Raw genomic sequence first — 27,089 nt, forward strand, 5'->3', positions numbered from 1 at the left:
TCTCTTAAAATCTCAGAAATGTTCAATAAACATTTGCAGAACGAGAAAATAAATAACAACGAAAAGGAGCCAGCAGCTCTCTTTTTCCCCTCATGTTAGTCAGGTTCAGGGTGTGTGTGTCTCCAGACAAGTCACATGTCTTGAAGGCAGGCCAGTCCCAGCAGCTGTGCACTTCACCCTCCCCCAACGAGTCCCCCACACCCTCACTGGACAGCTCCTGCCCTCAGAGAGCCCTTCAGGCCTCAATCACTTCTCAATCCTGGCTCCCTTCCCAGACCAGCTGCCCAGAGTCCTGGTTCCTCTCCTCAGCTCACAGGAGCCGCTTCACCAGCTGGCCAGAGCATCCACACCAGCCATGCCATCGAGCGCCAACAGCTGGGAACTTGGGCTCATCCCCAGAAAGGTCTGGTGGGCTTGGTGGCCAACAGGAAAACCCAGGGCTTCCAGGGGCTTTTGGCGGAGGTGGCTCGATCCCAGCCCTGGCTGCCAGACAGACAATGCCAGCCTGTCCACTCGACAGAAAAACACACGCTGGCTGCCTGCCCTGGGGTGTTTCCAGAAGAGAAATTTAATCTAATTTACATACTTCTAGGTACATCGATAACCAAAATGTGGCCACTGAAAAAAGTTAAAAGGTCAATCAGCTCCCGGTTTCTAGCTGGCCCAGGACTGCAAAATAAAAAGATCCACGTTCCTTATTCTCTACACAAAATGCGGTTTTAAAAAAGTGGAAAGGTCTAGGGAGCTATACATAGAAAGCAACAGTGAAAAGAGGGAGGGGAGTGAGGGTGGGGAAGGAGAGTCCCACCCCCACCCCCTCCCAGGCCCTGGAGCCCCCAAGGCTCTGGGGGCCTTGACATGGCAGGAGGCAGCTGTCAGCTCTGAGCTCTTCCCAGCTGGGAAGGCCCCTCTTGTGGGGGTGGCCAACAAGGATTTCCGTGGCATTGTGGGCTCAGTGGGGGGGCTCCCAGGCCCCAGCAGCGGGCCACAGAGGGAGTGTGGCTTCCCCTGAGCAAGCACCGTGGCATGATGTGGTTGTCGTTCGACCCGGGAACTGGAGGGCTGGGGCAGATTCCCGGGTCTCACGAGGTACGTTGAGTGCGTGCGTGCGTGCGTGCGTGCGTGTGTGAGAGGATATTCATAGGGGCAAGACGGAACCAGGACAGGGGTCCTTGGGGTCTTTGCAAGTGGCCACGGATGGCAAACATAGCCTGCCTGGCTGTTAGACGTGGGAGAACGCTGGCCTTCCTTCCTTGTGAACAGAATGGCTGCCACCAGAGACCTGGCCGCTGCCCCTGCTGAACTGGGTGGGCAGGTGGGTGTGGGCTGAAGGAAGATGCCCTGTGTGTGGCCCCAGAGTCCTCAGGCTGGGGGAAGCATGGCTAGCTGGCTTCCAGTGCCCCGGATGTAGTGTGCCCGGCTCCTGAAAGGTGCCGGTTTGAGGTTTTGGCTTGCTCCTTTGGAAACGGAAAAGAAAGAGGGAGGAGAGGGAGGAGGAGACTGCGGAGGAAGAGGAGATAGAGGTGGCACGAGAGGGGATCTGGAATGCTTTTGTGTTAGGGCGCCTCTGCTGCCGCTGTCTGTGCCTGTGGGGCCTGGGGCTCCTCGGGCGGAGGGTCCGCTTTGGAGAAATTCATCTCCAGGATGTGCCGCTGTAAGTGCCGCACCCACTCCTCCTGGATGGAGAGGGGCCCCTGGAATTCCACTTCACAGAACCTGTAGGGGGGGAACAGAGAGAAGGAGAAGTGGCCACTGCAGTGAGGAGAGGTGGAAGCATAGCCCTGGCCACACCCTGAGCATCAGGCACACCTACTGCTACTCAGAGTCAACAAAGTAAGCCCAGGATTTGACAGAAGGGGGACCCAGAAGCTAGATGTTCTCCCATGTACAGCTACCTCTACCCATCATGGGGTCACGGTAGGGTCCCCTGGAGACCCCTGTCTCTATGCTCAGGGCAGTCTGCTGGCTCAGGGACTGGGTATGGGCCATCCAGCTTCCCAAGCACCTTTGCCAGCTGACTGAAGCATGTGCTCTGAAATGGGAGAGGACATAGAGAAGCAGATCCGACCCCACCAGGCCCCAGGAGAGAATGATGGGAGCCAGGGAAAGGGGGTTGGGCACTAACTCCTACCCATCCAACTCACTAGCTCCTCATCCTCTCGGCCCCAAGGGAGGCCTCACAGCATAGGGGCCCAGAACCCAAGCTCATGGCTCCGAGACTTAGGTTCCAATCCTACCTCTGACTTGGCCTGTGTGGCCTGAGGCAGGCACATCACATCTCAGACTCTGTTTCCTGGCCTCTGATGTACACATGGACTTTGGTAAGAATGAACTGAGACCTATTTTTTTCTTAATCCGGCAAATACTTGCCAAGTGCTTACCATGCGCCAGGCACAGTTCGAATGCTTTATACTCAACTCTTTTAATCCTCATAACAAATCTATTAGGTAGGTCTGTTATCAACCCCATTTTATAGGTGGGAATATTGAGGCACGCAGCAGGAAATCCTTGCTCACGGTCACTAAGCTGGGGTCAGAGCTGGCAACTGAACTCAGGTCTTGTTGACTATAAAGCTCAGGGTCTCAGCCTGATGCTCTGTGGTGCTGCTGTCTGTGAGGAGCCCTTAACCTGGGTCCAGCCACAGCCCAGGGCAGTCCTTGAGGCTACATCTCCTGCCTCCACCAGCCCAAGTCCTGTTCAGAGGCTCTGGAAGGCCAAGCCCCGGGCGGGTAGTCTCTCTCCCTCCCTCCCCTGCGGGCTGCATACCTGCACTTGAGGGTGTAGATGTTGCCAACGAACTTGACGAGTGATGTCTGGGGGGGCCGGGGCACCAGGGAGGGGACTGGCCGGACCCGGGGCGGAGGCTGCCGCACCTCCTCCAGCTTCTGGTGCAGGTCATTGGCCTCCTCACCACCCCGGGCCGCAGAGGAATCTGGAGGGCGGGCTTGTCGGCGCTCAAATTCTGAGTCGGGGAAAGGTGGGGAGAGGGACAGGAGATGAGCCAGAGGGCAAGTCCCCTGAGGAAGTTCCTGCCTTCAGCGAGCAAGGGGCAAATGCTGTGGGGAATTTTAAGTCAGGACAACAGATGACTGGACACCTCCTGGACCTCGGGACAGGTGGGATGAAGGATGGATGACTGAACGGGAGGGCAAACTGGGAAAGCGACTTAAGGGCAGATGCACAGCAGAGAACCCAAGGGGCATCCAGGGGAACCCCAGTAGGTGGCAGCACATGACCCTCCTCCACCAGCACTCACTGTTGATGTTCTGCCGTTGGTGCTCCTCAGCCTTCATAGTGCCTGGCGGGCTGGCTGCCAGAGGCCGCTCACCACTGTCAGCTGCCCGGCCAGCCTCGAGCCCTGGCTCACACCCGGCACTGCGGCCCACCACGGCCAGGCCCCCGGGTGCCAGCCCCAGGGGCGGCCGCTTGTCGCCATCGCGGCCATGGCCGGCACTGCGAAACTTCTTGGTGAAGGGACGGCCGCCCTGGATGTAGCTGCGGTAGGCGCCCACCTTCTGGGGCCGGTGCTTGATCCACTCACTCAGTGTCTCGATGGGTGAGCCGTTCACACACCACTCGGTCACGCCGAACTGCCGCAGGTGCGCCCGTGCATGACTGGCCAGGGCCTTGCGGTTTTCGAAGTAAAGGCCACACAGCTCGCAGCAGGCCTCAGTGGCTGCAGGCAGAGGGGGTGCTGCTGAGCCCCAGCCCAAAGGGAGCAAGGGTACCCAGAAGGCGCTGCCCAGGTCGGGAGCCAGTCCCGCCTCCCACTGGGGCCTTGACCCCCACTGGGGATAAGTGTGTGCACGGCATTGCCCAGCCCTACAGGCCCTGGCAGATGCCCTCCCAGGACCCTGCCAACCACTGCTTACAGGAGTGGGAGGTCTTCTCATGGAGGGTCTTTGCCTTGAAGGGCAGTTCAGTCTGGATGTAGGTCTTGGCCTTAACCTCTGCTGGGAGGAGGCGGTCCTCCTGCAGGGGCCGCTTGGCTGCCACTGAGCCCAGGTAGCTGGTGGCTGAAGGCTTGGCACCAGTGATGGGTGCCAGGCTGAGCTCGCGGGGAACCTGGGCTGGCCCAGCTCCTGGTTTGCCTGGCCGGCCAGCCATTGGCGCCAGCGGCAAAGGGGCCTGCATGGGCCCAGGGGCCACCGTGAGGGGCCCGTCCTCAGCCAAGGCAGGGGCCAGGTCTCCGGCCGGCGGCTCCTTCTTGATGAGGCATGGTTTGGATTTCTTCTTGAGGATCTCCCGCAGCGTGTCGATGGGTGAGCCGTTGACAGACCACTCGGTCACACCCATCTGCCGCAGGTGCGAGCGTGCATGGCTCGACAGGCCCTTTCGGTTCTCGAAGAACTCGCCACAGAACTCACAGCGGATGTCACGTACTGGCTCTGCCCGGGACGCTGCAGGGGGTCGGGGCAGGGGGAGGAGAAGGAGGTGGTGGCTGTTGGCAGGAAGCCTCCAAGCTCAAGGTCAGTGTTAAGTGCCCTGCTGTCCCATCCATGCAGCCCCAGACCTGAATGACCCGCTCCTTCATCTGCCTCCAGAGGCCCTTGTGTACATCATCCAGCCCTTCTGCTTGTTCTGTAACCTCAAATTCTAGCTGCCTTCATGATGACTCCCTATGACATTGTGAAGTATCAAGGAACGAGCACTCCCTGGATCCTGGGCTCAGACGCAAGCTTGGCTGTGACCCCCTGTGCGATGCTGGGCAAGCCACTTGCCCTGAGTCTCAGTTTCCTCCTCTGCAAAATGGAGATGGAAACCACCTCCCTGTGTTACTGGGGCGGTGGGACCCTAAAGCGGGAGCAATTCAAAGCACGTGGTATAAAGCAGACGTGAAATGCATGTGAGCACTAAGGCAGAGGCCTGGGCCATCCTCACCTGCTCGGCACACAGCAGCTAAGTGACAGTTTGAGGGAAGTGCACTTGCTTGTTATAATAGGGATGTTACAGCTACTGCATACAGAGCTTTAAGCGTTAAAGCTAAGTGCTTTACACCACTTAAAAAAACCCTGTTACAGAGTTGGGACCATGCTGATCTCCATCTTCCAAAAGAGGCAACTGCCCAAGGTCATATACTGCTAGACTCTGGAGCAGCCGAGACCTTAACTTGAACTCCAAATGTCAAGCACTTAGTGACCAGGAATATGAGAAAGACACCCATTTCCAATACTCATATACTCTTGCCCATGGCAGACATCACCAATTGATCCCTAGGAATCTGGATGGTAGCCACTACCAATGGATTAAAGATGGTACAGAGATAAAATCTTTTTGCCATTGCCTAATGACACAATTCTGCCGCCCTCACAGGAATGAAGAATAATCAAGAAGCAGCTCAGTTGGGGGTCTGCATAGCAGGAACACACAGCTAGCCCCTTGTCCTTTGGACCTGCGTACTTCCCTTCCATTGCAACCTTGGGTGTTCTGGGTATCCCCGAGGGAAGTGTGGGGGAAGACTGTTCTCCCTGTCCTGCCCCAGGGTCACACTTACACAGGTTCAAGGGGGTCATGTCTTCCCGAGGTGCCACCCAGGGACCCTCGGATGGGTGCGGCTCCCCATGAAGGGCCCCCGGCAGCATCTCCCGCTTGATCTCCACCCGCATTTGTTCAGGCTTCAGCTTCTTGGGCAGGGAGGGTGAGGAGAGGCCTGGGAACATCTTCCGGGCCGTGGGAGGAGAAGAGGCAGTCGGTGAGTGGCCCAGGGGGCTGCCTGGTGGCGGTGGCAACTTCTTGGCCAGGGGTGAGAGATGAAGGTCCGCGGGGCTGCGGGCTTCCAGTGAGCTGCCAGGACCTCCGCTGCCCACCACCTTGGCCAGGGCTTTTGGGCTAGGCCCTGACGGGTTGGGGTGTCCACCAGGCCGGGACTGGGTCCGTCTCTTGAGGATCTCCCGCAGCGTGTCGATGGGTGAGCCGTTGACGTACCACTCGGTCACGCCCATCTGCCGCAGGTGCGAGCGTGCATGGCTCGACAGGCCCTTTCGGTTCTCGAAGAACTCGCCACAGAACTCGCAGCGGATGTCACGTGCCGGCTCTGGGCCTGAAGCTGCAGCAGGAGAAAGGGGCAGTTAGCACCGTGGGCACTGTTAGCACAGTCACCTGTGGGTCTCCTGGTCGGCTGGGCGTGGACAGCAGCACGTCCAGGGGCTGGGGTGGTGGTGGAGGGCAAGTGCAAGTGAGGGAACTGAGGAGCAGGGCGGGGGGGCCAGACACCCGGCAGGAGCACAGGGAGGCTCTAGAGAGCGCATGGGCCCTTGGTCCTGGCAGAAAAGGACAGAACCAAGACTCGACGGCTCTGCGGGTCCTAACGAGGATGGGGGCAGGAAGTGGTAGCCCTGCCATCCAGACCAGGGGCAACCATGGACACCTTCCACACCAAAAGGCAGCACCCCACCCTTGGCCTTCATTCTCAGGGAAAGTCTCAGTCATGGAGGTCAAAGGCCAAGAGAGAAGGCCTAGCAGCCGACTGCCGACAAGATCTCTGGGCAGAACCGGTCCACTGCTAAGGGCCCCTGTCCACTCCCTGCCCCAGCGGGGAGGGAGTAGGGATGGGGCTGTGACCCCCACCCTGGGAGGGGCTCCAGGGCCCGCAGGGAGGAGGGGGCGGCTGAAGCGAGAACCTACAGAGGTTGAGAGGAGACGGCTCCACATCAGAGGCCCAGAAAATGCCAGCGGCTGCGGCGGCTGAGAGGTCCTGCTTCCCCCAGGGGCTGGCCATACCCTCGGCCTTCAGCTTGGCCTTCGTGGCCGGCGGTGGGGGGGGGAGCAAGGAGAGGGCCGCAGAGGCGGGAGGAGGCCGCCCCAGCAGGGCCAGGGTGCCACGCCCGGGTGGGAGGCGGATCTGGACGCCGTCCCTCCTGATGAGCCCGTGGAGCACGTCTATGGGGGATCCCTTGGCGTCCGGGTCGCTGACGCCCAGGTGGCGCAGGTGGGCGCGGGCGTGGCTGGACAGGCCCTTGCGGGTCTCAAACCAGGCACCGCACAGCTGGCAGTCCAGCTCTCTGCCCCCGTCACTATCTAAAGCTGCGGAGACAAAACACAGGGGGGTTCACGGCCGCCACCTTGGCCGGCCCTGGGGGACTGAGGCGGGAGGGCCTGGTGTGATTCTCGGCTGCCCAGGCTGCTGGAGGTCCAAGACTCGTGCCACAGATTTAAGAGGTTTTGGGAAGCAGAAAGTCCTGTTCTGTGCCTAGCCCTCTGGCATCAAGGTGAGTGTAGAGAGCGTAAGGATGTGCAGTACAGAGGCAGTGGCCAAATTCCAATGGCACAGTCTGATGTTTCCAAGCCTTCTTCCCAGGGACCTCAGCTATGGAGCTGTGCAGGGTGTGGGGCGGGTCCAAAGCAGGGGCCCACAGGCTGCTGGGCATCATACAGCCAAGGGCACACCTGCTCAGAACGCTGCTCCTGGAAGCACAGCAGACAGTGGAAGCAGCTTCATCGGAATGTGAGGTGCAACTGGGGTGCCCTGTTGGGCAGGGTGCCAGACCCTAGGCTCACCCCCAGACTCTAATGACCACAAATGTGTGGGAAGGCCTAACTTCCTAAGGGATGCCCTTGTTAAACCTGCTCACGCCTGGGAGTTTCTTTGCCATGCCCACAGGCAGCCCAGGAGGCACAGCTCCATCCCTGGGCACAGAGGTACCTCTGCAAAGCACACCAGGAGCAGGAGGATGTGAAGGCAGGGCCAACCATGGGACCTCCTGTCAGGTGGACCACTTGTCTACCTGCAGGACCCAAGGTGCCCCACGGGAGCCCTGGTTACCTTCACTGCCCCAACCCTCAGGCCCAGAGAAAGCCAAAAGCTGCCCCTAAGTGGTGAGGATGACCCTGGCAGACTCAGTAGCCACAGCCAGGCTTCCAGGGGTTAGAAAATCGAAGTGAAATGGGAGACAGATAATATGCAGCATGGCTGGCCCAACAGGAGACGCAGCACCTTGATTAACACACTCTGGCCCAGTCGACTCAGGACACAGGCGCTGCAGTCCCCATTGCCCCCACCCTAAGCCCTGCAGCCCAACCTGAGGCCCTGCCCCTCCCAGCGCCAGGACCTCCCTCGGCTCCCAGGACCCGCACTCACTGAGGTTCAGGGGCCCCTCGTCCTCAGACTGGGGCCACTGTGCCTTTGGGGAGGCCGGCCGGGGGCTCAGGGACAGCTGGGGGCTCTTGTCCTCAGGATTCTTGGGGGTAGGGGAGCCCGCCAGGGCCAGTGATGCCTTCTTGAGCAGTGGGGAGCTGGGCGGGTGGGCCAGGCCCTTGGCCGAGAAGCCGGGAGGTGACTTGATGGCCTTGTTGACAGCAGGGGCATCGAGGGGCTTGGCCAGGGCGAGCAGGCCGGGTCGTGGGGCTCCAGCAACCATTTCCTTCGGCGAGCTGGACTTCTTAGTCAGGCCCGGGGGCAGCCCAAGGGGTGTGTCGGGCAGGCCCTTCTGCTTCACGAGCTCGTAGAGGAGGTCGATGGGGGCACCGCTGCTCTCCGACTCAGCCACCCCAAGCTGCCGCAGGTGGGAGCGCGCGTGGCTGGACAGGCCCTTGCGTGTCTCAAAGCAGGCACCACAGACCTCGCAGGTGGTCAGGCTCTGGGCTGGAAGGTGAGATGGAGGCCAGGAGAGCTAGCTGTGAGGCTGCACAATCTCTGTTCTCCCACTTCTCCTCCCCTTGGGGCCCCACTCACCCAGGCTCTTGCAAGTGTTTTGCTTCTGTCAACACCTCCCACCCTTAAAATGACCCTAATGAGGCAGGAATTAGCCTGTTCAGTTTGCAAATAAGGAAACTGAGTCTCAGAGAGGGGAAGAGTTGTGCCCAAAGGCACACAGCAGGAGCTGAGCGCTTCTGTGGTTCAGCCAGTGGAACGCCTTTCGGATCTCTAACGTACCAGGGTGCCCTGGCAGCAGGTTTTCACACAGATGCTGACCTGCCAGACGAAAGCTAAGGCCTAGCCACCATCTGCAGCTTAATTCATGCCCCAAACGCTAGGCTGGAGGCCTCAGCCGTGGTCTCTGTGGTGCCCTGCCTGCACCCTCTTCTGCAGAGCCCTTATCTCTGCCTATCTGCTTCTCTGCCTCCCTGCTCCCCAACTTCAGTGACTCCCAAGGACAAGAGCCAGGTCTGTTTTGCATCTCTCACATCCCTAGGGTCCAGCACAGTGCCTGTCATTACTCAATAATGACCTGAGAATCAATGGACAAACAAGGCAGTTTCATGCAGAAAATCACATAGCTATCAGCAATCAAAGTCAGCAAACGAACTGGGTCTGGGTGTGAGCTCTGGATGAACATGCCCACTGCTTCTCCGGATGCCCCTCCCTTGACCAGGGCTCAAGGCCATGCATGCCTGTGACAGCAAAAGCTCAAGAGAGAAGATAGCTGGGTGTCTCCTTGGTGCCATGAGAGGCCAGAGAGAAAGCTGTGGCCAACCTGGGGCCCCACATTAACTACCAGGCCCAAGAGCTCCCTGTGAGTGTGACCAGCCTGGCCGGCACCCTTGCCTCCTGCGCCACTCACCCTTAAGGTCTGGCAGCTCCTGCTTACTGCCATGAGGAACCTCTGCAGCCACTTTGCTGCTCAGCCGATTGGCCACCTGCTCCAGGGGCCCAGGGACAGGCAGGCTCTTCTTGGGGAGCAGGGGGGAGCCCAAGTCCATGGCCACCACTGCGTTTTCCTCAGAACCCAAGCCTGTGAGGTTGGGAAGACAGGCTCAGCCCAGGCAAGGTGTGGGCTGTCTACCCCTGTAAGGACTGAGGGCCAGGGGTACATTGGTGGTGGTGGTGGGAGCCTTCTTCCTCATCTTTGGTGCCTGCTCTCACTTTGGAATGCAGCTCACCCCATGAAAGCTGAGGCTCCGTCCATAACCCCGAGCACCAATATGACGCAGGGATGTCAAGGCTGCCAACTGACAGCAGAGACTAGGAATGGCTTCCACCTACCAGAACACGGACAGGTCAGGGGACGCAGTGCTAGTCTGAGCCAAGACTCCCACCTTAGCAGATCTCAGAGAAAATATCTCTCTGGGCAGAGAGATCTCTCTGGGCTCCTCTCTGTGGAGGGAAGCATCTATCAGTCTTGGGGGCGGGTAGGTGGCAGTCAGAAGGGGAATTCAGTAAGACAAGGCCAGGGTCAGAGGCCAGAGAGGCAATGCAGAGGCAGGGAGCTCAGGACATGAAGAAGGCTCCAGGGAACTTGTGGGGAATCTCCACCAGACAAGACAGCTGGGGCTGGGGTTGCAGAGACAACTGGGGATCCTGGGGTGGTCTTATCACAAGCTAAGCCCTAGGTGGGGTAAGGTAAGAACTAGGATCCTGGACCAGCAGGGGACCTTACTGGGGACAGAGAGAATAGGAATCACAGAACTTTATAGGAAGTCTCTGAGGCATCCATCAGGCCAGGAAGCTTCTCCGGGTGAGGCGTATAGGAGGACAGACAGTCAAAGGTGAGTTTTCAGGGTCTAATTTTGCAGAAAAAGGGACTTGAGAAGCCTCCTGAGCCCCGGGTTTAGCATTCAGAGCATGGAGAGAGCGCTGAGAATGAAGGAACTGTGTGTCAGACGGGACCCTGAAGGTGCTCAGTGTTGTTAATAGGAGGGCAGGCAGGCAGGTCCCTGACTCAGTTTGACTCCTACAGAGGCAAGGAGACGTAGGTGGTCGGGGGATGCACCGGGGCACGGGACGCCGAGGACTTTGTCAAAGCCTCCGGGTGGAGTGGGCGCGTCTGTCAGATGGGGCAGGGCCCTTGTCAAGGCTGAAGTGACTTGGAGTGGGTTTCCGCGCGGGAGGTACAGGGACTGTGTTAAGAGACGATCCAGAGGCTCCAAAGGGTTCAGGGGGCATCTGTCAGATGGGGTGAGGGTTCCGCGAAGTGACGGCAGAGAGTGTTTCTGAAGCCCGGGACCCTGCGAGCCGCGACGGGAGGCCCGGGGTCCCCGCGACTGGAGGGCCTGGGGGGAGGGGAAGTCCCGGAGACTGGATGGCGGGCGTCGGGGCGGCGGCGGCGGCGGCAGGGGGCGAGCGGGGCGCCAACTCTGCCCTCCCCGCACCCTCCCCGGCGCGGGCTCTTACCCGGCGCGGGCGCGGGCCCGGGCCCCGGCTCCGGCTCGGCCTTGGGCCCGTCCCGCGGCGGCAGCGGCGGCGGCGGGGGTGGGGGCGGCGGCGGCGGCGGCGCGGGGAGAGCCGCGGGGCCCGGGCTCTGGGGGCCCAGCGGGGGCGCCCCCGCGGGCGCGCGCTCCCGGGCGCCCCCCGCGCGCGGCCCCGCCGCCGCCTTGCTCTCCGCTTTTGTCACTCGGCACTGGGCGGTGGAGGCGGCCATCTTGGCTCCGGCGCACGCGGAGCGGCCGCCCCAGGCGGGAGCAGCCGAGCGCCGAGCGCCGCCGCCGCAGAGTCCGCTCCGCTCCGCCCCGTCCCTAGGGGCGCGCCCAGGGCGGCCGGCCGAGCGTCGAGCACAGCGAACGAAACCCTTGTCCCCGCCAGGCTGGAGGGGAGCTTGCGGACACACGCACGCATTGCTACGAGCGGCTGCCAACTGCTGCCCCAGCCCAGGTCTCGGCGGACCGGGACACTCTTTCCCCACCCCGGACATCCCTAAAACTACTATAGGAATCCTCCGGCCACACGCATCCTCCTGAACAGCATCCAGGCTCCTAGAGCCCGACGGGCGGAGCTAGGACCTGCCCCGGGACCCTGTTCTATTCCCTTCCTTGCAAGTCTCCCCTCTGGCTCGGGAATCCTGGAAGACACCTGATCCCCAACTAGGAGGATCCCCCCGACACCATCCTGGTGTCCAACTGTCTCCCGACGGCGCTGTCCGGCAATCCTGCGGAACTCCCCACAAGAACGGCACCACATTTCAAGCACAACCCGCTTCTCCCTCCCTAAAACTAAACGGATTGCCCCCAGCTCTTATTTGACAGCTGGGTGGAGCCAGCATCTGACCGTTGCCCCGCCCCCAAACTGGCAATGGCTCCCTACCGCCAGCTTAGGGAGGCATGGGAGAGGCTTCTAAGGATAGCCACTTTGCAGGGTCGGTGCCCAGACCGAGCCCTAATCCTGGACATCTTTCCTCAGGCAAGGTTTCCGGGATCTTCTCAACCACTCCTTAATGCCCTCACCCCCAGCGTGTTCACTGAAAGACTGATCATAGCTTCCCCCCATGTACAGGGCCAGTGCAGTACCAGGCTGACTCCTACGTCTTACTGACTTGGCCAGTTCCCTCAGCACTAACTAGGGGCTGGTACATTGGTCTTCTGGTGGAAACAGCTTAGCCAGAGCTGAACCTGGCTGCTGGATGCAGGCTGCCATTCTTGGGGTGCCTGGCCCAGGTGCCGGGTAAAGGGCGTAAGCTTGACATTCAGGCCTCTGCTGGAGTGACAGAGAAAGAAGGGGGCAGTGCTGGAGACTACAGACTGCTTCCTGTGCTCCCCAGCCATCTTCAGAGCAAGCTGCACCTCCTAGCCACTACTGAAACACCACAAACCTAGCCAGGTATGTGAGCTGAATGCCTAGGGGATAGCCTTCACAAAGGCAAGAAGCCTGAGGTCACATCCCCACTCTGCCTCTCCCCGAAGTGTGACCTCAACCAACAACTATCCTCTCTCTGTCCACTATCCACCATCAAATCTCCTCCTTCTCCACAGAGGAGAGGGGGCTTTGATAGCCCCCCTCTTCCCTTTGCAGACCCTCAAGTGCCCTTCACTGGTAAGGAGGCTTGTGGATGGGTCCAGCAAAGCCCAGAGTACAGAACTAGGTAGGACCCTGGAAACTCCAGGTAGGAGAAACAGAGATGAAAGCCTCAGCCCCAGGCAGCCCCTGGACAATTCCCTTGTTCAGGCACCTTCTCCATTCCTCAGAGCCCACCGTCTCTTCACTGCTGAGTTTTCTGCTTTGAGGTTCAATAAAGTCTCCCACAAAGTCAGGCTTTGTAAGGCTGGGTCCTTCACCTTTCCACTGCCTCCACGGTGTCCAGCCCCAGGCTCCTTCACCAAAATATTACTTCTGGATTTCCCAAGCCATCCTACACTGGAGAGACCACCGAACATGGTGTGCATAAGTCTAGCTCTGCTGCTTTGTGGCTGTGGCAAAGCAGAGGACCCCCAGTTTCCTCATTCATAAAACAGGAATACAACAATCCTCAGCTCCACAGAATTGTTTTCAGGTGTGAGATGAAACCCTGATACACAGCAAGCACTCATTTACGGGAGGGGTTATCAATGCTGCTGGACACAGTAGGCACCATTGAAAATCTAGAATGTAGACTCCTGATCCGCACTGTCCAACTGGATCACCATTAACCTTGTACTAGCTGCATTTCAAGTGCTCAGAAGCCATATGTGGCCACTGGTGACCCTGTAGGACAGTACCGTTGTCTAGAGAGATTTCCATCATCTCAGAAAGTTCCACCAGACAGTGCCGTGCTAGATAAAAGATATCATTAACAGAAAGGATTCTGGAGCCTACACTTCCTGGGCTTTCAAATCCCAGCTCCACATGCTTTCAGCTGTATGACCTCAGGCATGTTAATTAAACTCTCTGGGCCTCAGTTTCCAAATCTGTAAAATGGGGATAATAACACCTGCCTTTAAAGGATTGTTGTGAGGATGTAAATGAGTCCATATTTGTGAAGTGCTTAGGACAGGATCTGGCTCCTAGTAAAGAGCTCAATAAGCCTATGTTAAAATCACTGTCAGGCAGGGCAGGCAGGAACTGGATCTAGAAGGAGCCCTGGCCCAGCCCCTGAGTAAAACAGCAATGACCCCTAAGTGGCAGGACAGTTGTTGACCTACTTTGTAAAGTGACTTGAAACACTTCCAGGAAAGCAGAGTGGCTGCCCCCTCCCACTCCTCCATCCCTCCGGGCCCCTGGGAAGGGTCAGGGCTCTGGCCCTACCTGCCCCTTCTCCCCTTACCATCTCCGTAGGCTGGCCCAGGGTCCTCAGCCCAGGTGGGTGGGACGGGCACTGTAAGAGGTAAGCGGGGCCGGCGGGAGGTCAGGAAGCCACTAGGCGGCACCCCACGTTCACGACACAGGGGGCTGGGGGGCCGCTCAGCAGCTGAGGTGGCCAGCAGCTCTTGCAGGATGTTGATGGGTGAGACAGTGAGCTCCCAGTTGGTGATACCAAAGTCACGCAGGTGGGCCCGGGCGTGGCTGGAGAGGCCGGCACGAGTGTCAAAGCCGGCCCCGCAGAAGTCACAGCGCATCAGGCTGAAGGTGCTTGGGTCGAAGTTAGCCACTGCAGAGAGAGAGAGGACATGGACTGCCTGGCTGGGGGTGGGGGTGGGGACAGCCCCAGCTTTCCCCGTTCCCGGGGCTGCTCATCCTCAGCGGATCACACAGTGCCGTTCCTCACCCTGGATGCCTCCCTCGTCCTTTGCTGTTCATGCTCCTGCCTGTACAGCTCACTCCAAGAAGTCTTCTCTTCTTGACCTTCCATTTTCTCCCCTTGCATAGCTCAAAGCATCAGGGACCCCACCTTCAGAAATACTTCTCCAGGGTGGATTTGCAATCATTTGGCTGAGTTTGGGTATTTGATTAATACCCTCTTTCGTCTAGAGCTCATATCTATACACCCCAGTGTTATAAATTACATCTTTGCTGAATGAAGAAATGGACAAATGGATGGGACACCTTCCTCTGGGAGTCTGCTTGGAACCCCCAGGCAGAGTCAGGGAGCTTCTCTTGGCTTCCCCAAACTCCTGGTTCCCCGAGCTTCCCCCATCACAGCCCTGGTCACTTAACATTGTAACTGCCTGGTTTTGTGGCTGTCTGTCCCCTGCCTCTTCCCCACAGTGCCCATACACACACACTCTCAAACACCATACCAGCACCTCCCCACGTAGGCTCCATGTCTGCCAGCATCAGAACCACCCAGGGCACTGGTGTTGGAGACAGACCCCCGAAATCAGAACCTTGGTGCCTGGGAATCTGCATACACCACAGGCAGCCCAAGGGGTTCTAAAGTCAGCCAGGGTCCCACCACTCCTGTTACTGGGCTGTGCACTCCAGGAGGGCAGGGACTGCTGTTCCGTTCACTGTTGTGTTCCCAAGTGCCCAGAACAGAGGGGACCTAACTCAATAAATATTTGTTGAATGAAGGAATCAATGAAATTCCATGCCTGGGGCTGACTTCCCTGCCCATACTCCTTCTTCCAGCTGTTGGAAGGGCCAGGGCATTGGGGTGTCCCCGCACCTCCTCCAATGTGGTGACCTTTGCCTCAGCTCCCAGGTCTTCTGAGAGGGGAGGCCCTGACTTCACCCTGCTTGGCACTACGGGAGGATTTAGAGTGAGGGTTGGTTGGTTCAGAACTCAGCTGCCCAGCTGTGCATCTCCCAGGTGTTGGAGGGAGGTGGGTGCCGGAGTGAAGCTGCCCTACCTTTTTTCTTCTTCTTCTGGAAGGAGAACCTGCGCTCGATAGCCTTCACCTCCTCGGCGGAGATGAAATGCCGCACGTTGTAGCTGACGCCCACGCGGTTCAGGTGGCCCCGAACGTGGTTGGCCAAGCCGATGCCATTGTGGAAGCGATCTGGGCAGTAGGGGCATTTCCGCTCCTCATGCTTCAGTGCCTCTGCTGGGTCCCCATCCAGGAATGTGTCCAGCCCCAGAGGGCCACCCAGTGGTGTGTCCAGGAGCAGGAAGTCCAGGGGGTGGCCACCCCCCAGCCCCAGCTCCTCAGGCTGCAGCCTCGGGGGGGCCCTGGCTGCCGCAGCCATGACTTGCGGCCCGAGCTTCGCCACCAGAACGACCGGCACCATCCCACAGAGTTGCTGCTGCTGTGCCCCTGAGGCTTCAGCTGTCTGCAGGGCTTCTCGGAATGTCCGCTTGAGCTCCAGGGCTGACTGCGGGATGAGGCCGGGGGTGGCTGACAATGCAAAGACCCCATTTTCGGGGGAAAAGTCCATTTCCGAGGCCAGCAGTATGTCCTCCTCCTCGTCCTCTTCACTCCAAGGGTGCCTCTGGTCCCCCAGTTGGGCTGAGAGCCCCTGTGGGTGGACAGCACTCTTGCTTCTACTGGCCTGTAAGGAGTAGGGGGCAGATGCTAGTGACGAGGGAAAGGCTGGCCTTCCCTGAGGCCTCTGGCTCGAGCCATGTGGGAGTGGCTTTAACAGTGGGCAATCCCTCATGCCCAGCTGCTGGCAGCCAGGGCCAAAGGACAGGCTGGGGTCATATCCAGCAGGGTTCCCCTGCCACATAGGGGCCAAGAGCGGCTCAGCTTTGCCAAAGTAGTCAGTGGCATCAGAGAATCGGGCATAAGCATCCTGGCTGGTGCCGGGCCGGCTGGCAGGGTCCTCCTCAAAAGCCTCACCATCCTCCTCCCAGTTGGCATGCACAAGCCTCACGTGCTCCCTGAGCAGGCTCTCGCTGGGCGCGGGGAAGCCACAGAAAACGCAGGCACTGAGGCCCAAGGAATCTCCATAGGGTTGATAGGTGAGGGAGGTGGCAACGGGGCTTGGGCTGCCAGCCCTGCTGCCGCCCCCGAAGGGCTCCTTTGCAGCCTGGCCTTGTGGCTCACGCATGTGCAGCTTGGCATGCTGCACAAAGGCCTTGGAGGAATTGGTGCCAAAGACGCACTTGGGGCACTGCAGCCGTGCCTCCCGGCCCTCGTCGCCTGGGACCTGCTTCAGCTTCTGGATCTCCTCGATAATCTTCTCCCGGGAGGCCTGGTGCAGCTGCCGGTGCTGCTCAAGGGCGCCAGGGTCAGCGAAGGCCCAGCCACACTCGCCACAGGCCAGGGGGGCCAACTCGGCGGGGGGCTCTTGGCCCGGGGCTCGGCGGTGCTGGCTCATGTGCTCCAGAAGGTGCTCCTTCTGCTTGAAGTAGATGCTGCACTCGATGCACGGGAACACGGCTGGCTCGTCGTCCTCATCCTCGTCTGGGCTGGCCACCCCCTCGGCCACTTCCTCCAGCAGTTCACACAGATAGGGCCTCGTCCGGACGGGGGCGAGCAGTGGCTGCAGCCGCTCCACAGATGCCTCTGAGTTCACCGTCCAGGTCTGTGTGGCCACCTCTGAGGCCGACCTGGGCAGGCTCCACTCGGACGGCTGGGCCAGGCCCTCCAGGTCTGCCAGGTGTTCTCCGGTGCCCACCACTGGCACATCCAACGTCTTAGTGGTATCTTCTACCGGCACGAGCACCGTCCGGAAGGAGGTGAGGGGTGGCAGCTGGGGCGGCAGGTCCAGGTGCAGCGCTGCATCCTGGAGTGGGGCCTGTTCTTCTGGGTCTTGGAGCCAGTCGAACCTGGGGCGGCCCCGGGGGACCTTCTCCAAGAGCTTTGATTCACCCTGATGGTACAAGAACCTTCTAGAGCCCTCGAGCTCAGCGTGGGGCTTCACGGTTCTTATAATGACCGAGTCCTCGAACCTCCGCTCAGATGGGATGCCCTCCCCGGCCTCCTGAACCATGGGGTGCTCCCAGGGCCCCCGGCCATCGGGGGGGCCAGGGAAGTGGCCCAGGGGATGGGGTGGTGGGGAGCCCGGCTGGAAGTCCAGGCTGCCTCCATCCCAGCAGCTGCAAGGAAGTGCCAATGGGGACAGGTTAGCTGTGGGCCTCAGTTTCCCTTCCTTGGGCAGGGGAGGGGGTCCCAGGCAGTCTGAGACAGGCTCCAGAGACCCAGCCTGAGGGCTGCCTCAGAGGGGCTTGCGTGTTGGGGTGCGGGTCGGGAGGTAGAGGGAGTACATGTGGACCCTTCCAGGGCCGTTGGGTCAAACGCTGGATTTAGCTCCCAGGGAACACCTGTGTATGTAGCCCAGCCCCGCTGCATGTGGTGGTGGGGGGAGTGTGCAGAGACCACAGCGGGGATCACAAGTAGTGTCCCCAAGTCTGGTGGCACAGTCAACTCTCATCCGTCCCCTGGGAGGGTCCAAGGCTCCGACCTATGCTTCAGGCTGCTTTTTTGTCTTGGTCCTCCCCAAATTGGGGTGATCTAGTTTGTTTAGCCTCATCTGTCCAGCAAATTTGGTGAAACTCTGCAGCATAAACAACTCAAGCAAATTTACCTTCCTCCCTGCATCTCCCCTCCTAGAAGGGCAGAGTCAGGAGAGGTGCAAAGTCCCTGCTCAGCCTGTGGCCCCAGTGACCCTGACCTCCTTTGGAGGAGAGGGGAGGTAAGGCAACCTCACTGAGCCTCAGTTTTCCAATCCTAAAAATGGGGATGAGTCCCAAGAACCAGGAGCTTCTGTGCCCTTATGCAACAACTAAGGGAGCCTTCTCATATCCATAATCAAAGACAACCTAACACACTGCAGGTGCTTATTCAAATGGGGACCTTGACCCCATGAAGTGTAGGGTGAGGATGACACAACTCAAGGCTGGGAAACGCTTCACTTGGCCTGCTGCCTGATTCCCAGTAAGCCCATGACCACTGTGGGTTCTTATTATGACTGTTCCTGATCAATCCCCCTCATTTTCAAGATCTTGCCTCCACAAGGGGCTGTGGATCACACCCACGGAACAGATGCGGAAACAGGTTCCACTGAGAGGCTGAGCGGAAATCACAGGGTTACCTCTCTAAGCCCCATCAGTGACATGCAATGTTAATGGGACCATTCCCCCCAGGGTTATGGCAAAGACTCAGTGGGGTAAACCTGCGCTGAGGGCCTAGTACGCAGCAAGCGCTAAATAACTGAGAGCTATTATTAATCCCAATATGGATGTTATTACATATTAGCACCCCCAAGCCATTTAATAAAAGGCTGCTGCCATCAGCATTGCTGTCAATTCCTGCTCCTACCCAACGTCCCTTGGGTCCTCGAGGTGAGGTTGTGAGATGTATCTTAGGGACTCCATTTACCGATGAGGAAACTGAGACTCAGAGAAGCCGAACATTATTCTAAGGATCACCTGGCAGAGACAGGACTCCAAGGGTCCAACCTCCAGGCTCCTGGCCCACTGGCCCTGCTCTTGGCAGGGATAATGAGAGTTGACTGTCTGTGTTAATCCCAATCCTCCCTCCACCCCCTACAAATGCCCAGGGGCTTGCCTGCAGGGAGCCACCTCCTCCTGCCTGGCCTCCAGATTCCCTCCTATCCCCTTCTCACTCTTGGGGGCTTCTCTCAGGCCTAGGCATGTCCTGCTTGCCCCCCTGCCCTCCCTGAGGTCAGGGCCAGCGTGGCACTCACCAGCTGCTGATCCGATGGGTGGCGGAGGTGGCACGGGGGAGGGCTTCGCTGAGGCCAGGATGGGGCTGCCCGTCTGCAACAGAGAGGGGAGACCCTGAGGGGCTGGGGTCCCCCTGGCTGGGGCCCTTCACAGCACCCCAGCTCTGGAAGCCCTGCCGGGCACCTCGGAAGGGCCCGACCGGCTCCCCACTCCTCTCCCCTGAGAGGCCTTTGGCCTCTGTACTCCTGAGCCTTGAAAGGGGTTTCTTTGGAGGAGTCCCCTTTGCTTTCCTAGGGGACCACCAGGGCTTGCTGCCTTCAACCCTTCTCTCTTTGCCCCCATCTGGCAGCCAGGGTGATTTTTGTTTAAGTCACACCCTGGTAAAATCTCACCTGGCTTCTCATCATACCTACAATAAAAGCCAGATTCCCGACCACCACCTACAAGGCCCCGTGAGGTCGGACCTCTGCAGGTCTTTCCAGCCTCACCTCCCTCTCCTCCTTACCCCTCACTCACTCTGCCCAGACTCCTCGTGAAGCCTCAAACCCACCTAACTCTTTCTGACCTCAGGGCCTTTGTACCAGCTATTCCCTCTGCCTGGAGAGCCCTTCCCTGGCCACCTGCTAAACTGAGCCCCTACGATTTTCTCTCTCATTACCTGTTTTTTTTTTTTTTTTCTTAGCACTCTCTGAAATTGCCTGTGTCCCCTGCTAGCACATAAGCTGCCCCACCCCCACCCCAGGGCCTCATTCACTGCAGCACCTCAGTGCCCGGCACACGGCAGGTGCTCAACCAATACTCGCCAGATGAAGAGTGAGGAGCCCTCTAGTCTGAGCTGCAGAGGGCCCGTCCCTGCCTCCTGCCTCCCAGAACCCCTTCCAGGCCTACATGGTAGAATCACATGCCCTCCTAGGAACCCTCACACAGATAGAGCCAACTCTCCATTATCCGCCTGTGGAGCCAATGCCTGGAGCGACCACAGGAATCCTGGCCTGTGCCTCCTCTGCCTGCCGCACCCGCCTGCCGCAGGCGAGCATGCCAATCGGGGCACAGGCCAATTGCGTGGGCCAAGGTTAACACACTGGGGGAACTTGTGCCCCATCCAGAGCCCAACAGATGCGATTGCTGGATTAGCTTCAATTTGAGGATGGTCCAGAAAGAGGGCTAGTGCCGGGGTTTGTACTTTTTCAAATCCCCTACTGTCCAATTTGCCCGGGAAATTGAGAGCTGACTGTCAGAGGCCAAAAAATTAAGAGCTGTTGAGGGTAGAGGGTAGGGGTCAGCAAGTTGTGATACTGCCAGGGGTCTTTCTGCTGAGTCTGAGAGAAGGGTTGTGACTGTCATGTGGCCTCTGGAAGGTGAAGGTGGTGATGGGGATACAGAAATTTGCATCATCTAGAACAGTTTCTCAACCTTGGTGCTACTCACATTTGGGGCCAAATCATTCTCTGTGGTGGGGGGCACGCTGTGTATTGTAGGATGTTCAGTAGCATCCCTGGCCTCACCCCCAGATGCCAGTAGCCACCCCCCGCCCTGACCCTTGGCCCTGCAGTCATGACAACCAAAAATGTCCTCAGACATTGCCAAAGTGTCCCTTGGGGCAGAATCGCCTCCATTTGAGAAGCTCTGGGGTAGACTGATGGGGAGCAGGGCCAGGTCGGAGTATGCTCGGATGAAAGGGCTGGTGTCAGGGTGGGAGGATGGAGTGGGTGGAGCGTTGCAGAGGGTGGGAGGATTGGGAAATCAAGGCCTGGACCAGCTAAGGGAGTGAGACCCCAAGAAATGGGTCTCTTGAGAACACAAGAATCACAGACATGAGTTCTCAGGAGAGGGCAACCATTTCACAGGCAACGAGCCCCAGCACAGGCTAGAGGTGCAAATCTGAGGGTCCGGGTGTCCTGATTCTGAGATTCTGGGACCCCAAGCTCCTGAGATTCCGAGTGTCCCAGATTCGATGATTCTGCGATTGCCGTTGTCTAAGAATTCCACGAGCCAGGGGGCCGTATTGGCCTCTTTGTTTGAGCGGCTCCAGTGAAGCTCCTATTTTTAGTGGCAGCAACTTTGGAGGAAGCAGACCCAGCAGGGCCCCGTGTCCGAGACACTTGGGGGCTGGGGGCTCATCCAGAGGCCTCCACAGCCGGTGGGGGTCCAGACAAGGCACCTTGGATGCAGCCCCCGGCAGTGGCCATGCCGAGGGGCCCTCATTGGCTCCTGCCATTTGGGGTCCCCGAGGGGCTTTGAAAATGAGAGACTGAGAATGAAGAGCGTGTCCGTGAGCAGCTTGAACCCCAAGCCAGGCAGCTTGGCAGAGTGGCCAAGAATCTAGACATTGGAGTCAGACAGATCCAGTTCCAGCCCAAGAGGGAACCTGAAGGGCATGCCTTTCCCGCTCCAAGCCTGTTTCCTCCTCAATATAATGGGAACAGCTACGGCCCCAGTCTCGAAGGGCCAGTGACCGATGCCAAGGAAGATCACAGAGTAAATGCTCGATCCAGAGAGTCGGCGGTGGAGGGAAGGAAGGGAGATGGGTGTGCCCGGGGCGGGGTTCAGGGCTGGCTGAGACATGTCCCAGGTTGGAAGCTGGAGGCTTGACCGGGAGCCTCAGGCCCACTCACTCCATGCTCTGATTTCCTCCTCAGCCTGGGGCCCCACGAGGGCAGAAATGACGCGTTGTTCATCCCCTAGCCCCCTGGTCCCAATGCCAGGCATGCGCCAGACTCTTCAGCAATCCATGCGGACCATCTCAGCCCCACAAGCTTTGGGTGCACCCAGGAGGCCAACCAGAGAGGCCAGACTGTGGGTGAGGGGCTGCAGGGAGGCTGTAGGAGCTCCAGGCCAACAGCCATAACGGAGGACAGAGAAGGCAGGGGATTCATCCGTGTCTAGGTGGAGTTTGGAGGTAGCCACTCCAGGGGTGCTCTTGAGGGGCTCCAAGGACTAGGTGGGCATGAGGGAGGGCCCAGGCTTCTGCATGGAACAGCAGCCCCAGAGGCTGTTCCTATTTATAGGCATCACAAGACTCCTAGGGCAGGTGCCTGCTTCAGGGAAGGCGGGGTGGAACGGGCTGAGAGGGCAGCGGGGGGAGACACTGTGTCCGACGCCCAGGCCCTCCTCCAGCTTCCAGGCCGCGACCCTACTCCAAGTCAAGCCACCCTTGCCCCATGACCCATGTGCTCAGGGACACCGGTAAGGGTGGACCTCACCCCCCTCAGCAGCCACATTCCCCTCCTCCCCAGGCACATGCACTGGACCCTGGATGATTCCCCAGGGGGAGTGAGGACATACCTACCCACCTACCTACCTTCTTCTCTCCAGACCTGGGACCTCTGCCAGGTACAGCAGAGCGCCCAGTTTCTCAGAACCAGACTCAGAGAGGGCCCCAGGACCCAGAGCCTGTTCCGCAGGGCTCCCACAAAGTCAAAGTCCTGGGCCTGTCTTGGCCAGCCGCATGACCTGGGACACGGTCCTGCCTCTCTTTGGGCCTGAGTTACTAATGGTTTGGAGGAGGGGATTGCTAAGGTTCTCTGAGCAGGGGTCTCACCCCCCTCATCCCCTTCAGGTGCCACCAGTCACCTCCACGCCATTGCATGTGTGGAGCCCCCTGCCTAGATGTCTCCTGCCTCTTTGTCTGACTCAATGTTCCTCATCCAGGACTCCTGGGTGTCCCCCAGCTTGGGCTTCGCCCATTGCAACCTCAGTGACTGTGTCCTAGCACCTGGTGGCTGCTCTGTCTGTCTGACCCCAGATGGCAGGGTCCAGTGGGGGCGGGGATGGTGTGTACACTTGGTCGCTGTGCACCAGTGACCCTTAGGAGGTGCTCTGTAAATATCTGAGTGTCATGAGCATTGCCAAGGTGAACTGGGGCAGGTCAAGGATGCCCTGACACAGGGTGGTGGTTAAGGACGAGGGCTGTCAGGTTACTGCCTAGCTGTGGGCCCTTGGGCAACTTACTTGACACCTCAGATGGGGTCTGAGTTTCTCCATCTCTAACATGGGATAATAATAACCGAGGCTACCCCAAAGGGTTTTTTTGAGAATGACATGAGATGATCACATAAAGGGCTTGGTGTGTAGGAAACCCCTGACAGAGTGCTTGGAGATTCCTGGAAACCAAGGCCTTTAGAGCAGGCCAAGGAGATGAAGGGAGGCATGTAGTACATCAGCCTGTACTGCACTCACCACTCTTCACCTAGACCAGGCTCCTGCCTGGCCCTTGAACATGCCAGGCTCCTCCTCACCACAGGGCCTTTGCACCTGCTGTTCCCTCTCCCTGGCTTGCCCTTCCCACCATTCATTCCATGCTCCACTCAAATTCTACCCCTTCAGGGAGGCTTTCCCAGGTTCCCCAGGCATGATCCTGGCACTCTGTTTAATACCTTCACAGCACCTGTCACTACCTGCCCGTATGTTATTTTTATAGTTGCTTGTTGTCTGTCTCCCCTACTAGAATGGCAGGTCCCTGAGGGCAGAAACTTTTGCCACTTTTGTTTACAGCTGTATCTCCAGCACCTAGAACAGAGCCTGGCACATAGTAGTTGCTGAGTATTCAATGAAGGAATAACAAATCTTGAGGTGGGAACAGTGTGAGATTCCCTTTTGCTGGGAAACCGAGGCATAAAGGGGTGGCTGTCATCCCTGACTACCCAGTCTCTCCCTAACCACTAGAGGGCATAAACTGTTTGGGACCAATGGCTCAGGAGCAGGACTCACCAAGACAGTGCAGCAAGAGGGAACTGGGATAGACTGATGGGAATGGGGTATGCCCATAGGGAACAAGTGGGCTCAGGGAGGGGAGCTAGGGGTGCTAAGCTGGGCACCTGGACCCAATTAGTACGCTCAGAGAAGGAAGCCAGGCAGACCTGAGTCAAGTCCCAGCTCCTTGTCACCCACTGGGGGGCCTTGGTCAGGTCATTAGCTCCCAGGACCTCTGTTTTCACAACTGTAAAATGGGAAACTAAGCATAATGCAGAGGCTCTGAACCCAGGCAGAATCAGAATTTCAACTCCGCCCCTGCCGGGCTGGGTGACTTGGCCCTCCCGGAGCCTCGGGGACCTGGCTGGATGCTCCCCCAGGGCCACAGGGCCCACCCTCTTACCAGAAATGCCACCTCTGCCATCCAGAATGTCTCGAGGGCCTTCCTTGGTGACAGGCAAGTAATGGGTGGACCGGAAGATGCAACCTTCCCCCTCAGCAACCTCAGCCCCACCTTCGATGTCCTCCCTCGGCGCTGGGCCAGGCAGTCTCTCGGGGCCTCGAGGACGATCCGGGGCGGCCAGGCCGCCTGCCGGGGGCCCATCCATAGATGCTCTCTGCTTGGCTCCACTCAGCTGCCCGCCTGGCTCAGTGAGGCATTGTAGGTCTGGGGGCAGAGAGACAGGTGCTTAGGGGAGGTAGGAAAGGCACGCAGTCTACCTCAGTTTCTCCTTCCTTGAAGCCCTAGTCCTCACCCTTGCAGCTCAGTGCCTCAGTTTACCTCCCAGCACAGGTGAGCAAGTACATGGTACTGAGGCCCTATCCTCACACATTGTATCCCAAAGGTCCCTAACCTCAGCATGCCTCAGTCTCCCCATCCATGACTCCTCTCTTTACACAGATCCTGCACTGCCTCAGTTTACCCCTTTTTACAACATGCACACTCAGCCACCTTGTTTTCTTGCAGCATTAATCCTATCACTTCTAGATGGCTCCCTTCATTCATACACTGCTGCACTTTCCCCAATTGTGCCCTCACTTCCATGCACGTGCATATCCTGTGCGCATGCCTCAGCTCGAATCCCGAATCCCGGCCACTTCTACACTCTGATCCTATACACTGTCTCAAGTCCCCCCCCATCATTACCCCTGCACTTTTCTTGCTTCTGTTGCCTGTATCAGTTACCCCTGCACTTTTCCCACACTCCAATCCTCCTTCCACACACAACCTTAGGATTCTCCAGCATTAACCCCTTCACCCTCACACTCAGCCTCAAGTGACCCCAGCATTAAACCCCCTCGCTTTACCCCAACATTACCCCTCATGCATACCCAGCCTGGGTTCCTTCATCCCACCCTCCCAAGATCTCTTTAGTCTGAGGGCAAAAGGGAAGGATGGGGCTCCTGGTCCAGAAATGAGGACCCTGGGGAGGCTGTGGGGGTGGGGGCTGTCTTCTCCACCTATAAATACCTTCAAGGTAACGGCGGAAAGTGAAGGGCAGGAATGAGGCGCCCTCCCCAGGGAGATGGTGGGAGGCCGAGCCCAGGCAACCGGGGCGGGGCCGGGGCTCCAGGCCTGGCTGCAGGCGCTGCCCTCGGGGGCCTGGAGGCTCCCAGGGGGCCCGTCCGTGGACTGGCCGTTGTGGTGGGGGGTCCCTGCCCAGGCCCCAAGGAAGCACTTGCGGGTGCCCACCGGGTGGGCACTGCTCGCGGGGAACGGGCGGGACCGCAACTTCGGAGCACTTTGGCAGCGTGGGGAGGAGGGCTCCCTCCTGGACACCCCCGGGGGTCGCAGGGGTGGTGGCGGCGCCGCGCCAGCGCACCCCTCGGGGCGCCAGGGTCCGGGAGATGCGCCCTCCGCCCGTGCACCTCGGGGCGGGAGACCCCGCGGGACGCGCCGAGGTAGGGGGGACACCTGCCCCAAGACCCCCCGCTCCTCCCCACAACCTGTGCGGCCCCGCCCCCGACAAGGCCCCGCCCCTGCAGGCCCCGCCCCCACCCCCCGCCCCGGGGGGTCCCGCCTGGCCCTGCCCGGCCCGGGCCTCCCCCTCCCCGTGCCGGCTCCGCCCCGCCCGCGGGCTCCCCAGGCCGGGCCGGGCCTCACCGGGGAGGCGGCGCCGCCGGCTGGGCGCCGGGGCTCGGAGCTCCCTTCTTTGGTGCGGCCGTCGCTGCCGCTACGGTCCTCGCCGCTCCCGGTGCCGGTGTCGCGGCCTCCGCAGCCGCCGCCGCCTCCACCGCTCGGGGGACATTGTCCCTTTAAATCGCTCCCCCCGCCGCCCCGCCCCCCCGGCGCGCCGCCGTGACCTCAGTGCGACAGCCCCGCCGCGCCGCCATGATGGGGAGGTCCGGGGGCACTCCCTCCCCCCCACCCCCGCCTAATCCACCTCGGTGGGGGGGCAGCTAGCAGCCGCGCCGCCATGTTGGGAGTGGCCAGTCGGGTGGCCCTTAAAGGGCCCGCGCGGCCTGAGAGTCCAGGGAGAGGCTCTGTTACCATGACAACATTCTTGTCCTCCTGCCCTCAATGGCACTTCATCACCCCACTGGTTCTTCCAATGCTAGGACTGCTAATAGCACCAGAAGAGTGGGGAGGGGGCAGGGAAGTTCCCCCGTGGGTCATTCATAGGTCATTATTGAGGACTCCACATGGTGAATCCTTAGCCTTCAGTCCCCTGCTCCCAATCAGCTACGTTCCAACCACAAGCTCATTCCCTACTTCCTCATTATGCACAGTGAACTTCAGTACCTCCATGCCCCTAGAGCTGCCCTAGGTCCCCAGTGTAAGACCCCCTTCTCCACCCAACCCCCAGGTTCACAGTCACTAGGACTACCCTATAATGCGCACATAATAGGACTGCTGCTTTGCCCACCCACCACCCATCCACATGTCCAACCACCCAGCCATCTCCCCACCCATTCATCCACACATTCAGTGGATCAACCACTCATCTACCCAACCAGTCAACTAACCAACCACCTATCCACCCACTCCTCCAACCACCTGTCAATCCATCCATCCCTCCATCCAAATACCCACTCAAACCAACCATTAACCTCCCATCTACATACTCATCCATCCACTACCCAAGTAAATACCTACTTATCCAAACAACCAAGCAAGCATCCACCCATCTCTACACATAATCCTTTCACCCAGTCACCCAGTCACCCATTCACCCAACCATCAATTGCATGTTTGTTTGTCTTCTCCAGTAGAGGGTAAGTTCCGTGAGAACAGGAGTCTGTCTATCTCGTATATTATTGTTTCCCCACTGCTCAACTCAAGAGTCTCAGGAGACCTCAACAAGTGTACATGCAATACAT

General features: G+C 59.1%; 1 protein-coding gene across 7 annotated transcripts; it reads right to left on the bottom strand.

The window, feature by feature from the left end:
- On the bottom strand, positions 1-25,961 carry WIZ (WIZ zinc finger). 7 transcript variants are annotated; one of them, XM_060144586.1, is made up of 13 exons: positions 25,873-25,959; positions 24,172-24,435; positions 19,097-19,169; positions 15,355-17,486; positions 13,890-14,213; positions 9,501-9,671; positions 8,078-8,581; positions 6,625-7,023; positions 5,495-6,046; positions 3,873-4,400; positions 3,257-3,676; positions 2,767-2,962; positions 1-1,716 (listed from the first exon to the last, which is right to left on the bottom strand). In XM_060144586.1, exons 2-13 carry the CDS (start codon positions 24,374-24,376, stop codon positions 1,557-1,559), a joined length of 5,664 nt encoding a protein of 1,887 aa, XP_060000569.1. In that variant the 5' UTR covers positions 24,377-24,435; positions 25,873-25,959; the 3' UTR covers positions 1-1,556. The 7 variants fall into 7 exon arrangements, with proteins under 7 accessions (XP_060000569.1, XP_060000570.1, XP_060000572.1 ...); XM_060144587.1 differs by lacking the exon at positions 25,873-25,959 and adding an exon at positions 25,240-25,314; XM_060144589.1 differs by lacking the exon at positions 6,625-7,023 and having other exon boundaries at positions 25,873-25,961.
- Between the last annotated feature and the right edge of the window lie 1,128 nt (positions 25,962-27,089).

Source organism: Lagenorhynchus albirostris, chromosome 3 (assembly GCF_949774975.1).
Source record: "Lagenorhynchus albirostris chromosome 3, mLagAlb1.1, whole genome shotgun sequence".
NCBI lineage: Eukaryota > Metazoa > Chordata > Mammalia > Artiodactyla > Delphinidae > Lagenorhynchus > Lagenorhynchus albirostris.

Excerpts from the sequence above, each read along its gene's own strand:
- WIZ (XM_060144586.1), bottom strand. The coding sequence starts at position 24,376 with ATGGATGGGCCCCCGGCAGGCGGCCTGGCCGCCCCGGATCGTCCTCGA. Across the intron at positions 7,024-8,077 it reads CGAGGGGCCCCTGAACCTCA|CTTTAGATAGTGACGGGGGC; the intron begins GTGAGTGCGGGT and ends TTGTCTCCGCAG. Across the intron at positions 1,717-2,766 it reads ATCTACACCCTCAAGTGCAG|GTTCTGTGAAGTGGAATTCC; the intron begins GTATGCAGCCCG and ends CCCCCCCTACAG.